At 42.9% G+C, this 12,924-nt stretch overlaps 1 protein-coding gene across 2 annotated transcripts in view; it reads right to left on the bottom strand.

Moving 5' to 3' along the window:
- LOC146971142 (low-density lipoprotein receptor-related protein 8-like) overlaps positions 1 to 12,924 on the bottom strand; it is a 98,520-nt gene that overhangs the window by 32,207 nt on the left and 53,389 nt on the right. For both annotated transcript variants that reach the window (XM_085803804.1, XM_085803803.1), the window contains exon 5: positions 3,078 to 3,467. In XM_085803804.1, the coding sequence (XP_085659930.1) occupies positions 3,078 to 3,467 (390 nt within the window). The remainder of the gene's footprint in view (positions 1 to 3,077; positions 3,468 to 12,924) is intronic.

A 12,924-nucleotide genomic window follows, 5' to 3' on the forward strand; every position in this document is an offset into this window, starting at 1 on the left:
AGATCGGAGTTGGTCAGAAATGCACCTTCTGTAAGACCAACAGGCTCAGGGTGTTCAAATGGGTGTGTTTGCTATTCTGTCAATCTGAGAGTAGAAAAGACACTCGAGTCTTGCTACTTTGTGATCCTAAAATCCCTTCTAACACCAAAACCACGTTGAAAAATGTTGCTGCAGCCGATAAGTTTTATCAGATCTCTCCACTTTCACTTGTTAAGTAAAGCCGAGAAATTTGCTAACATGCAGTAACATAGCACACTGTACTTCTATCTGTTCCCAGCCTGTGCTCGGTGCCGCCTGTAGGACAGAGACTGTTAACCTGGGGGTGTGTGATGAATTATTTTCAATATAGTAATGCAGCCCCACCAAGTTTCATTAATGTCTCAAGCACAGACAAGCTTTTCATCAACAGGGCACAGTGTGCTCATATAACTCCTCTCTAAACCACACTAAAAGGCAGTATATGTGACTGAGGGAGATATGATTTAATGTTATCCTAAGACGAGCAGGACACAGGGAGTGTAATGGAGGCTGGGCTGCAATAGCTTGGACACACATTTGCACACACGGATGCACATACATATACACAACGTGATGCTGAGACTAGAGATCAATCTAAAGATCTAACTTGACAATATCCTGCTGCGACGGTGTGCACAATTCATGTACTTTAAGGGACAAGCATTTTGTTTTCAGCTCAAGAGTGGGCGGGGGATTACGTGCTTGCAGATAGGCTATTCCCACATCGACCTATAGAAGAGGTAGTGAAGGTAGGAATGGCTTCTATGGTAATCAGTGGTAAAATACGAGGTGGGTCGTCTTCACGCCTCTCCCTTAATGCAGAGATATAGCTGGTTAACAAAACATCAATCTCCTGTAAGAGCTGCTTATATGACACTGTAGAGTGTGAGTGGTGGGTTTGAAGTGTGCACCACACATCTTGATAATGAATAGTGGGACTATCTGGGCTTCACACTCAAGCTTAGTAAGACGGAGGCTTCAGGGCTCCCCCATCCATGACCAGCTAATAGGAAAAGCTGTTTTATCACAAAGCCTCATCTTCACGCGGTGTTTATCAACAGAAACACATTCTTTATCCGACACATTTAGTAAAAGAAAACAAACAAACACCTAAACCAACTCCCAGCAGAGTGGAAATGTGCTAAATGACAAAGTAACACCTCAGAAGAGGCAGGAAATATTGTTTGTTGAGATCCCCCCCCCCACTCTCCAGTCTCATATCAGACACATTATCTTACTGAGGTGTAAACTGTCCACACACAGATAATGTATAACACAACTGACCTCCAGTTGCACTCCTGAAAGTGTGGGGAATTGATTGCTGTGTAGCCATCTTTGAATATGATTTTGTGGCGGTAATACAGCATAGAATCAAAGAAAACAACCACAACTCAGCAGCCTTGAGCTGCAGCGATGTGTACCACCTCCATCCTACAGACTAATTCTATGGTGGCCCTGAGAGCTCAATGCACTGTGACTCAAGAAACATATGCAAAGAGAGAAAATACTAAGAAATTCAGGAAACATCTTCATCAGTTTGACAATATATGCACTGTAAATACACACAACACACACAACACAATGTAGTGTTTTATTCATTTGTGTATGTTTTCTTAAGATGTTTTCAGTTCTCTATGTATCTGAAACTGACAAAGAGAGAACCAAATATTTGTTAAGATTTTATACTATTTGTTCTCTGTTCTCGCAGGATTAAATATTTATTATCAACGGAACGCTTAAAAATCAAGTCTCTTTAATGTGTACAATGATCTGCTTACAATTATACAGCAGTTCCTACAAAGTAATTTGATTGGATCAGAGACAGCCCATGAGAGCTGATGTGGAGAACAGCACTGGGACTTTTTTTACTGCATCATGCATGTATCACTCTGCTTTACAGGTGTTCAATTCACTGATAATTAGCCTCACATTAACAGTTATTTATCTTAGATTGCTAAAAAGATGACTATAATTACAGAGGGATTAACTGAATTTAATTACATAAGATTATCAGAGGAGGATGGAGGGAAGGACAGAGGCCTGGATACATTCAGAGCACACAAGTAAAAACATTAGCAGGCTAGGCTGTGTTTCGATCCACAGTGTACATAGATAGTGCTCCCTACTCCCTGTTCAGGGAATATCAGGGAACGTCCTCCACTGGGAACATCCTGCAACATCACAAACACATTTCCTTGACCTCCATCTGTCACCCTGGTAACATAAAATACCGTGGATATCTGTTGCTGCTACTGATGACATTTTACACAACAACAATAAAATGTTGAATAATTGAAACCAAAACTCTCACTATTAGAACATGTATTCTATTGAAATGTATGTAATTATGTTACAAACAAATCAATGATCAATTTACAAGCAGGTGCAATGGCTGATGGGAAATCTTCTTGTCAACTTGTCAACGGTGTTCACTTCCTCCCAGCTCAGTTCAGTTTCCCTTGAAATAATGAACCTTTGCTCTTTATAGTTAGGAATCTTACTTAACATGGCTGAACACCGTGTAGTCCACTTCATAGGGAACTACTAGGAGATTTGAACACACTTCTAGTCTTCAGGTTAGGAAAATGTTAGTGTTGCTATCAACAGTGCTGCAGAACAGTTTGTGTTAGCGTAGCTAAATAACTTATGATTATACTGTACTGTTATTATGTGCTTGTAGAGCTGTTATATACTGCACAAGCAATACTCCACTGGAGCCCTGGCTGTGACTGGATTGTAGGTATGATATTGCTTAAGTATGACGTACGACACAGCCTCTTTATGTAACCTTGGTTACACATGTACTGTAAAGAGTTGCATTGCATTGGAATTATCTCTCAGCCCAGTTACACATGCTGTACAAAAATCCTCAGACACAGCAGCGTGCAAGACAAGAGAACGACCTTCTGAGTACAGAGAGATGTGATACAATAGAGAACATGAAGCTCTCAAAAGGTAAAATAAAAGAAAGAGAGACAAGGCCACAGGGGAGAAAAGCTACAGTATCTGTGGAGACATAGAGTGAGAGGCAAAGAGAGGAAACAGGAAGAGAAACTCACGGCAGTCAGACTCATCAGACTTGTCCTTGCAGTCCGGGTCTCCGTCACATTTCCAGGTCAGTCTCACACACTCTCCATTGGCACAGCGAAATTCTCCAGCGGTGCAGTTTGCCCTATGGTTGGTCAAGTAGGGGACCCCGTCCCCGCCGCAGCGCTCTGGCCCCTCATCTGAGCTGTCGGAGCAGTCGGGGTCTCCGTCACAGCTCCACATGAGCGGCACACACTCTGAGGTGTTACAGCGCAGGTGGTTGGGCCCGCAGGTGAGGGGGGAGGTGCATTTGAGCTCATCGCTGCCATCTCCACAGTCGTCGTCCCCATCGCATACGTAGACCGTGGCCAAGCACTTGCGGTTTGCGCACATGAACTCACCAGTGGGGCAGGCCTTGGCATCTGGGAGACCAACAGAAAGATGGAAACCATTAGAGTGAGGGAGGGGTAAAGTGCAAATGAGAGTCTGCAGGGAACTGGGGGGGGGGTTAGCATTCACTTTGATTATACAGATTTGTCAATATGCTGTTACCTTCTCTCCTTCAACATCCCCCACAGCCAAACAAGGTGAAGCAGCTTTTAGTTTCTCTTTTCCCACCCTTTGGAACAAGCTTTCTGAAGAGCTGAGATTTGCTGAAACTCTTAGCTCAATTAAATCAGAGCTTAAAACATTTTCTATTTATTTATCAATAACGCATGAGAAATGTTGTGCACTTGTTTATTTTTAATGCCTGTTATCACAACAGCACTCCTTTTAAAATGGTGTGCTGAGTTTCCTGCTCAATTTGTTTCATTCCCATGCTCCTGTAAAACATTGTGTCTGATATATAAGTGTATAAATACACTTGGTCCTTTAATAGCTTACAAGTGGAATCTAATGGATAATATAAAAGGTCTGACCAGACTTTACAGACTGCAACAATTTAAAGTGAAGACAGTCTGAAATGTATAGATCATGTTGGGTTAAATGAGCTTCAGATACAGGGGCCCAGGAGGAGATTATCAGACAGACTCATTGGTATCATAACAGGGGAGGAGACAGGAGAGCTGAGGAGGAGGGAGAGGGGATGACAGAGTCTTCTTCTCCTGAGGAGCGACAGAAAATAGACAGCACTCTCTCTCGCTCTGTCTCTCTCTGATGGGTCATTAGCACACATGCCACCATATAAGTCAGAGTTGACAATAAATGTGAATCTCCCTCAACGAAGAGGAAACTAGCACTGGCCCTTGTCCCTTCCTACGTGACTTAAATGTTTCCGAGCAGGAAGGTGAAGTTTGCTCTGTGCCTGTCGTCTTCATGAAGCCAACCTCCAGGCCTCCTTAAATCCTTCTCTCTCACTCTCCAGCTTCCTCCAGCTCTAGTCATGCCTGGATATCTGGCAAAAAGCACTCAGGCTGTGAAGAGTGTTGGGGGTTCCCACAGTGAGCGGCAGCACAGGGAGAAGCACAATTTGATATTTACACTAAACCACAGGGAGTTCAGCTTCAACACTGCTGCCTTTGGCTGTTAGCACTGCTGTTAAGGTTTTTTTTTTTTTTTTCTTAGAGTATCAGTATCAGCAGTGACCTGCAGCAGAGAGCTCACATCTCTCCAAATATCAGCCATCTTGCACATCCCTCTCTGGTTGGTTTTTAACAGACACAGTATTCAATTGACCCTTCGCGTAAGCCCCGCCCCCTTGGTTACTGTTGCTACGGCGGGCAAGCTTTCACTCCCAGCCATGCTCCTGGCAGTATTTGGTATCGATTTCAAAGGAAACATCAGCAAATTTCTGGATAAACTGTTCTGAGATAATAGAGAGAAGAAGTCACAAAGATCATTCATAGTTTTCAGTGACGTGACTCGCGCAGGAGGATAAAACATCTGTTCAACGACACGACTGGACAATGTACAGAGCAGCAGTAAGGACCGGTAATTTTACCGTCTATCAACCCACGAAGACTTAGGTCATCTCACTGGTCATGAAACGTTGTCACACTGCAAGTTTTTGGGCGATTGTGAGCCACATACAGCTTTCGCTGCTGTTTTTTTTTCTCCCACCGCTGTATCAGTCAGTGAAAGCAGTCCCTGCCTGGAGGATCCCTCGCCTAAAAGCCCAGGTAAACGCGGTAAAAGTAGCTACAGCTGTCATTTCGGAGGTGAACATATGGTTATCCCCATATTTACACTTGCTCAAGTCGAAAAAAAAGTCCGCTCGTATCTGAACATCTCTATATTGCTGCTGCTGCCGCCGCCACCGCCGTAGTAGCAGCGGCAACAACAACATCCTTCTCTACAAACAAATGTTTTTCGTCCTAGTCTCAAAATGCGTCCACAAAAGCAAACGTAATGACTCACTGCGGAAAGCTTGCCAGGCCTATAGTTACGGTTGCTAACGTAGGATTGGACAATAGCCGTTTGTGGGAGGAGTTGGCGAAGGGTCAATTGAGGATCAAAGTGGAAATCAAAATATTTGTGGACGCTAGTAGTTTCTGCTGTACTACATAGTCAGTTGAGGAAAAACACTGCAGTCATGCTAAGTACAGTAGCTAAACCCATCCCATCCTGTCTTGTTGTGGTAGCAAGTCACTGTAGCGTCCAACCTGCTCTCTGGTCAAGAGAAACTCACATTTAGCACTTTTAAAAAGCTACAGTAGGTGAATAGAAATACAAAATATCTCCTGAACTATAATCAAACAGAAACTAAACTGCTTGTACAAGAAAACAGAGAACCATGTGCGTTCCCACGTGACGAGTTAAACTGGGTGAACATATCCTCAGCTTGAAAAAACATCGTCCTAATTACTATCCTATGTAATTATACCATACATTAAAGTCACTGTGTCTTTTTTTTCTTTGTAAACATTTAATCACTTTACTGCTGCCCTTGTGATTGCCACAGAGGCACAGGGAAAATGAAAAGCGTGTGTTGCTGATTCATTAATATTAAACAGGCTCCATCAGATTCTGATGTATTTTACAACTACTCTCCCTGTTATGCCCCTGCCCTCACTCCATACTAATTTGGCACTAAATAATTAAGGAGACTCAACATGTGCATTATTACACAAGGGGAAGACCATTAGTAATGTACATGAATGGCCTGGTTACACTTGAGAGGGACTTTGTTTTCCAGCGGGGGCTCTGTGTAAATGAATTTCAAGACTTTTGAGCAACTTTGAGACCACAGACTGCCTGTGTGCGATGATGTTGTACAAGCCAGTGGGTTCTAAATGGTAAATAAACCACAGTGGGAATCACTCAGTGGGTTGTTTTGTCAGACTTATCATCCATCTATTGGCTTAATTGTTTATGGCAGTTTGATTAAACAAGAAAAATAACACACATTCAGACCTCTTTACAGTACTGTGAGCTCGAGAGCTTCAAAAATTCTGTACAGAGATGAATGAATCAGCTGGAAGGAGACCAGCTAGACTGACCAATACCAACCCTGTGATGAAGCACAGTGGTGACACGTCATGCTATTGTGCACAGTTCACCTTTCAACATGACAATGACCTGAAGCACTACACAAGTAAGTGTTGTAGTGGATAATGAAGAGTGGGATAAACTGCTAAATCCAGGTGTGCAAAGACATTTACCCAAGAGGCTCCAATTACTGCCAAAGATGTTTCTATTAACTACTGAGTTGAGGGTCTGAATTGTAAATGACAGATTTACATTTTTTAATAGACTGGCAAAAATTACATTACTTTGTCATTAAGGAATATTGAGTACAAACTTATGGACAAAAAAAATAAAATTACTCTAAAATGAGAAACCTGTTTTAACTTTCTGAAACTGTTCATGGACTCACATCTCCTCTGGGCCTTATTTTTTATTACTTGGTTCACCAACTTTAAAAATGTCTACAAACAAGCTTCATTTTTTATAAAGGCAAGAACATCTTTGGGTCTGAATATAGAATTAAATAGAAGTCATGCAATATTGGTTAACAAATATAAATTCACCAGGATATTTACACCGGTGACTTTGTCTGGCAGTTTTGATGATGGGAGACTGTTGCCAGCAGCAACCAGTGGCTCAGATGTAGAGGCAAGAGATGAATGGTTGTTCCACTCAGATTAGCATTGCAGCGTGTGTGTGTGTGTGTGTGCGTGTGTGTGTGTGTGTGTGTGTGTGTGAAATGTGAGTAAATTGTTTTTTTGTGCGGGAGGGAACGAAAGGGTGCGGCTGGATGAAAAGAACGACACGCAGGTTGTGTGTGAGCATGCAAAGAGTTATTTATTTTTTATCTGTGCACAAATACCTCCGAGCACATCAGTCACTGTCTGTGTAGCTCAGCATCCTCTGGGCTTTCTTAGGTATCCACAGATTTAAACTGAAGGGACGGTTCAGACCTGTCTGCTCCACTCAGTGAGCCCAGTTCTGCTGTGCAGCTACAGCCACCGCGGAAGGTCGGTGGAACTACTGCAATACTACTACTGCTATACAAAGACATATAAGACAAAGCCAGAGTAAACACACACACACACACACACACACACACACACACACACACACAGCTGTCCACTTGAGACAGGTCACAATGCTTCACTGGGGGAAATAGCTCAGTGATTGACCTTTCCTGTGATGCCACACACATTTACAGAGCAAACACAGCCGTACTCGTACTGGAGGCTTGTCTCTCTCCACAGTAACAACCAAGTGAGGATAATAGAGAACAAGAAGTGGAGTTTTTAACCTCCTCTCTGGTATCATTACTGACTTCGCTCCACAGGGGATGGAGGAGATAGAATAAGTGCTGGGATGGGACGCAACGTTAGGCTTAACTATAAATCTACATTTACAATTAAAAGGTTGAAATGAAGGAGGAAATTTTGTTTGTGAAGCACTTAAGTCCTGTAAAACGGTCCCATGTGAAAGCTTCATCACTGGGGATGCACGGTGTCTGCCAGTTCAGTTCCACCACAGAGACAGTGAGACAGCTGTACGGAGCACAGGAGGTAGTTGTTTTCCTCATACTATCAAAGCAGCGTTAAATATGAATAAAGGAAACAAGCAAAACTACTACCTCACAGGAAAATCGTATGTACACACCAGGCAGTGTGTGGGTACGAACGCAAACACGCAATCCAGACTGGCTCCTGTGCCTCCTATAGTGTATCCCAGAACACAGGCGAGCTCAGGAGAGATGCCCCGGTGAGTAAGTGCACATTAATCTCCACATCGCTGAGGGTTGAGGACACAGTTCAACTTTCTTGCAGAGCCTCACTCTCTCGAGCTGCTGCTTAATGTAATGTTGATCAGGGAAAGCTTCCTCTGGTGAGGGGAGAATTTCTACTTAATACATAATTCATCATGTGGACGACTCAATTAGCAAGATGCCTCTGCAAGATTTACTTTTTCAAGTCTGCAGCGGGTTATGCACTCTGTAAATTTCTACTAATAGCAGAGCACACGAGGCTAACCGAGTACGTTCCAGCTCAGTCAGTTTTGGAGAGCCTAACGTCTTTGTTCATAGTCGGTTAACGAAAGGAAGGTTTGTGTTGATGCTTTGACAACTTACTGGCTCATTACCCCACCAGATTACAGTGTGGATTTGTGACATGTGTCTAAATTTGAATAAGATTTAAATAAGATTTTGATTAAATATCCTAAATAATCAACATTTTCATATTTTATCTGGCAACATAAAATACCTCAGTACATATAGTCTGACCATTTTTACCATTTCCTTAATAGTGCAATAGAGATAGAGAGAGAGACAGGGAAGTCAGGGAGAAAGAGGGGACGACATGCAGCAAATGGCCGCAGGTCAGATTCAAACCCATTGAGAACGTAAACTGCATCACACTGAGCATGGAAACTGATATAACTCAACCTTGTATAATGACTTTATACTTGCACTCCTGCACATTATTACTGACTTTCTAAGAGGAAAGACTTTTGAAGAGCTAAGTGTGCTAAATAAAAGACGGTAGCATTAATTGTCAGTGTTTATTTTTAGCCAACGGTTACATTTTTAAGGCTTAAAACATGATAAAAGTGCTTTTTATGAATCATCTTGGCGAACCACATGCATAAGTAAGAGCTTATTTGTTTCAACAGTCCAAAGGCTAACGCAAAGATCCCAGCGTCCTCTTGCCGGGGGAACCAGTGATGCTAACTTGTGGGTTGGCCTACAAAAACCCATCCTCCCTGCAGAGCTTGGTAAAGTCACAAGGTACAGTGAAGGGGTAAACTTAAAGGGAAATTTCGTTTTTTTTTTTCAACCTGGGCCCTGTTTCACATGTTTTTTTGTATACGTGAGTGGTGGATAATACAATTATTGAGGTGGCTGCAGTAATGAGCAGGGCAGGCAGCCTGCAGCCCAGCTAACGCTCTTCAACCGGGCAAGTGGCTCCCATTAAAGTCCACCCTATAAACGTGCATTTTTTTCACACTGACAGGCTCAGATAGTTACAATGAGTGTCCAACAACATACTAGAAAGGTGAAATGAACGTATGTCGCTGTTTGTTGTGATCTGTGCCCAAATCTCACCACGCTAGAAATCTCGTTCTAAAATCTTGCGATAACTCGCGGCAAAACACCGGTGGGGAATACTGTTACAGTACCTGACTGAGGGGAAGAGAGACGACCAGAGTGATTTTCTGTTGGATTACCAAACACTGTTACTTTATGTTGTGTATTGACAGCCTAAGTTTGTCCCTACAGGGATACAGTTACGCCCCCCTGTGTCATGTGTTGTGAAGTGACGTCATGTTTCCTGTGTCCTGAGTTGAAGTGCAATACATGCAGACGTGCAAAGCTTCCTGGTCTCCCGTTTCCTCATTAATAGTTATAATACTAAACGACAAAGTATTTAACACTTTAGTTTTAAATAAAAGGTTTTTTAAAAAAAGTCATGGCTGAATTTTTGCCCGATGTGGACGACGTGGATGAAAGGGATTTCTAGCGTGGTGAGATTTGGACACAGATCACAACAAACAGCGACCTCCAGCTAAAGGTAGCGACATACGTTCATTTCTCCTTTCTAGTATGTCGTTGGACACTCATTAAGCTATCTGAGTCTGTCAGTGTGAAAAAAAATGCACATTTATACGGAGCCATTTGCCCGGTTGAAGAGTGTTAGCTGGGCTGCAGGCTGCCTGCCCTGCTCAATACTGGAGCCACCTCAATAATTGTTGATTATCCATCACTCACGTATACAGAAAAACATATGAAAACAGGGCCCAGGTTGAAAAAAAACTAAGTTTCCCTTTAATGTGACTGGAGAAAAAAAGAGAGCCAACTTTGCTTGGATTTTCTCTGGTGGGTCAGGTCATAAGAACTGCCCAGTAAATGTGAATTCACGTCTACAACTATTGATTTGTTTTTGATTTGTCAGTGTTTACATGAAACTGACCACACGTGTTGCAAAAACCAGAGTGTGGTTGTTTCCATCCCCTTTAATTAAAGAGCACAAGACCACAACACAGAGGCAGTGAGGTGCTGCTTCTATCTAACATAATAATCTGGTCATTTATACTCCTGGACACTCATGATGAGTTGCCTGTCACACTAAAACACAACAGGTGCGAAAGAGAAAAGATGAACGAGCCACTGTTTCAGCTCAGATGATGCTGATTCTGCTGGGTACAGCTCTTAAGGATTCCTCTCAACATTGAATGGCCAGCTTTCTGTAGTGGTGACAGGGTCTTAATTCGTGCTTCAGTATTTTGAATGAAGTGCTTCCACACACAACTCTGTCACTTGGATCCACATTTCCAGCTGTGCAGACTGAGGCTCACAGCTGAGCCTTCGCTGGCAAGAACAAAATGCAACAGGAAACATACACTGTTCATTAAAAAGCTTCATTCTCACTCTTGTACGACTGCAGCTGTGTCACTTCACACATCTTTGTTCATTCATCTTCTCTCTCTCAACCTAAACATACAGCTGAGTTAATGCTGCTTTGAAGTCAATTCTCCAGCTGCCCGCATGCCAACAGCTAGCCCGCAACGAAACAGACGCACTGAGACACTGGTGATTTCCATCACTCCTTCCGTCGCCTTGCGTCATGACTGTAAATGTGAGAGATCTGCAGCAAAATTAGTGCTGCCGTGAGGCAACATTCAAAACTTTCTTGCCCTTTCACAGCATCAGGTCCAATCACTTTTCAGATAGCTGGCCTGAGCAGCGCTTCACACAGCTCATTTGTGATGCTGCCCAGCACCGTGCTGCTGCTGGGGACAGCCTCTTCCTCCTGGTCATGCTGAGCGGTGTTTACCTCTGGTGGGATTTTGGCCTTTGCCTGGGTGGGTGGCAGCCTGCTGCCTGCCCTCATGTCCCCACTGAGAAGCTTAAGACTGCCGCATCAATACAGACATTAGAATGAAAAAAGGATTAGCACAGGCTAGACTGCGTCTCAATGGACAGCACAGTGAAAAGCCATCTAAGCTAAGAAGGCATTAGATCTAAAGTCGATGGAATCGCTACTACTTGCTCTGGCATGAGTGCGTGGGGCCACTTTGAGGCGAGGACTCTTTGACGGGCCACTTAACAGGCTGATCTGGCAAAAGAAATATCTTTACAACTCTACAAATTAGAAGCTATTGTAAATTAAGTCCTTTAAAGAGAAATGGGTAAATATTTATTCAAGAAGTAAACTTTTTTTTTTTTATTTAATGCCAAATATTTAATCAAATAAATACTCAAAATTGAGTGTATTAACAAATAAACTTGAACTGGTTAGATGCCAGGCTGTCACACTCTCAGCAACCACCCACTCACATACAACTGAAACGGAGCAGATATCTGTAAAAACAAAAATCATTTATATAGGATAATAAGGAGATGGCTTTTTTCTCTCCCCCTGTGTATTTGTCGCCACGTGCCATTTTACACAATCTTCAAAGTCTGAGCACCACACCCCCCTGAGCTCTGTTGCCTCAATCAATTTTTCTTGACGTGAAGAGGCAAGGGAGAGAGAAAAGAAGGAGCCGATTCTTCACGGCTCCTCAGAAGTAGGGCAAGGATAGTCCCTGCAGGGGTTGTCAGGGGGGAGGGGGCAGCCGCACGGTTGAGTCGTCTGATTGGTTGTATAGGGGTGATGTCATTTTTGATGGTTTTGAGAGCCCTGCAGTGGAAAGGCTAAAGACTAAAGGTTCAAAAATGTGACGACAGAAGCATCCAAACATCACCAGAAAAGCTGCAACATATCTGATATTCTCCAACTGGGGGAAAAAAAAGAAAAAACAAAAAAAGACATTGCACATCAAAGAGGACCTTGTTGTTGCAGCTGGCTTAAATCAAACCTCACTTCAAATCCCTCTAATTATATTGAGTATTTCCTACTGTGCTTTAATGTCTTAAGCCTCTGGATGATAAGCGAGCTCAGAGAGGATGAAACCCTCATACAAAAAAGGAGGGCTGTGATTTCTCTTCATTCTACTGACTTCAAGCCTCGTCAAGTCGTTCAATGCTGCACATCTGTCACGTCCACTATTTGAAACAGAGGTAGCGCATGCAGCAAAATAAAAATAAAACCACCTGAAGCAATTACCCATGTGTTTTCTTATTCTTCTTTTCATTAAAGGGATAGTTCACCCAAAATTGAAATTTCACTCATTATTTACTCACCCTCATGTGGACTAAGGGCTGGGAGAGCAGAAGCTCCTCTTCCCAGTTAGTCCAAATTTGACGAACCGGGAAGAGGAGCTCTGAGAAGCTTCCGCAACAAAACAAGCTTGAAATATAGACTTATTTAATTTTTTTCGGGACAATTTCGCATTTCGGGGCTTCAATACAAGACGGACATTACATACGAGCAGCATGGAGGTCTTTGGATGTCTTTTGGTGTGTCTTTTTGTTACGAAGACAGTTTGTATCCATTTGCAACCGTTATATGGACATGCACTGCTACGCCGAGACCC

Source organism: Trachurus japonicus, chromosome 17 (genome assembly GCF_045865225.1).
Source record: "Trachurus japonicus isolate A0001 chromosome 17, Traja_1.0".
In the NCBI taxonomy this organism is placed as follows: Eukaryota; Metazoa; Chordata; class Actinopteri; order Carangiformes; family Carangidae; genus Trachurus; species Trachurus japonicus.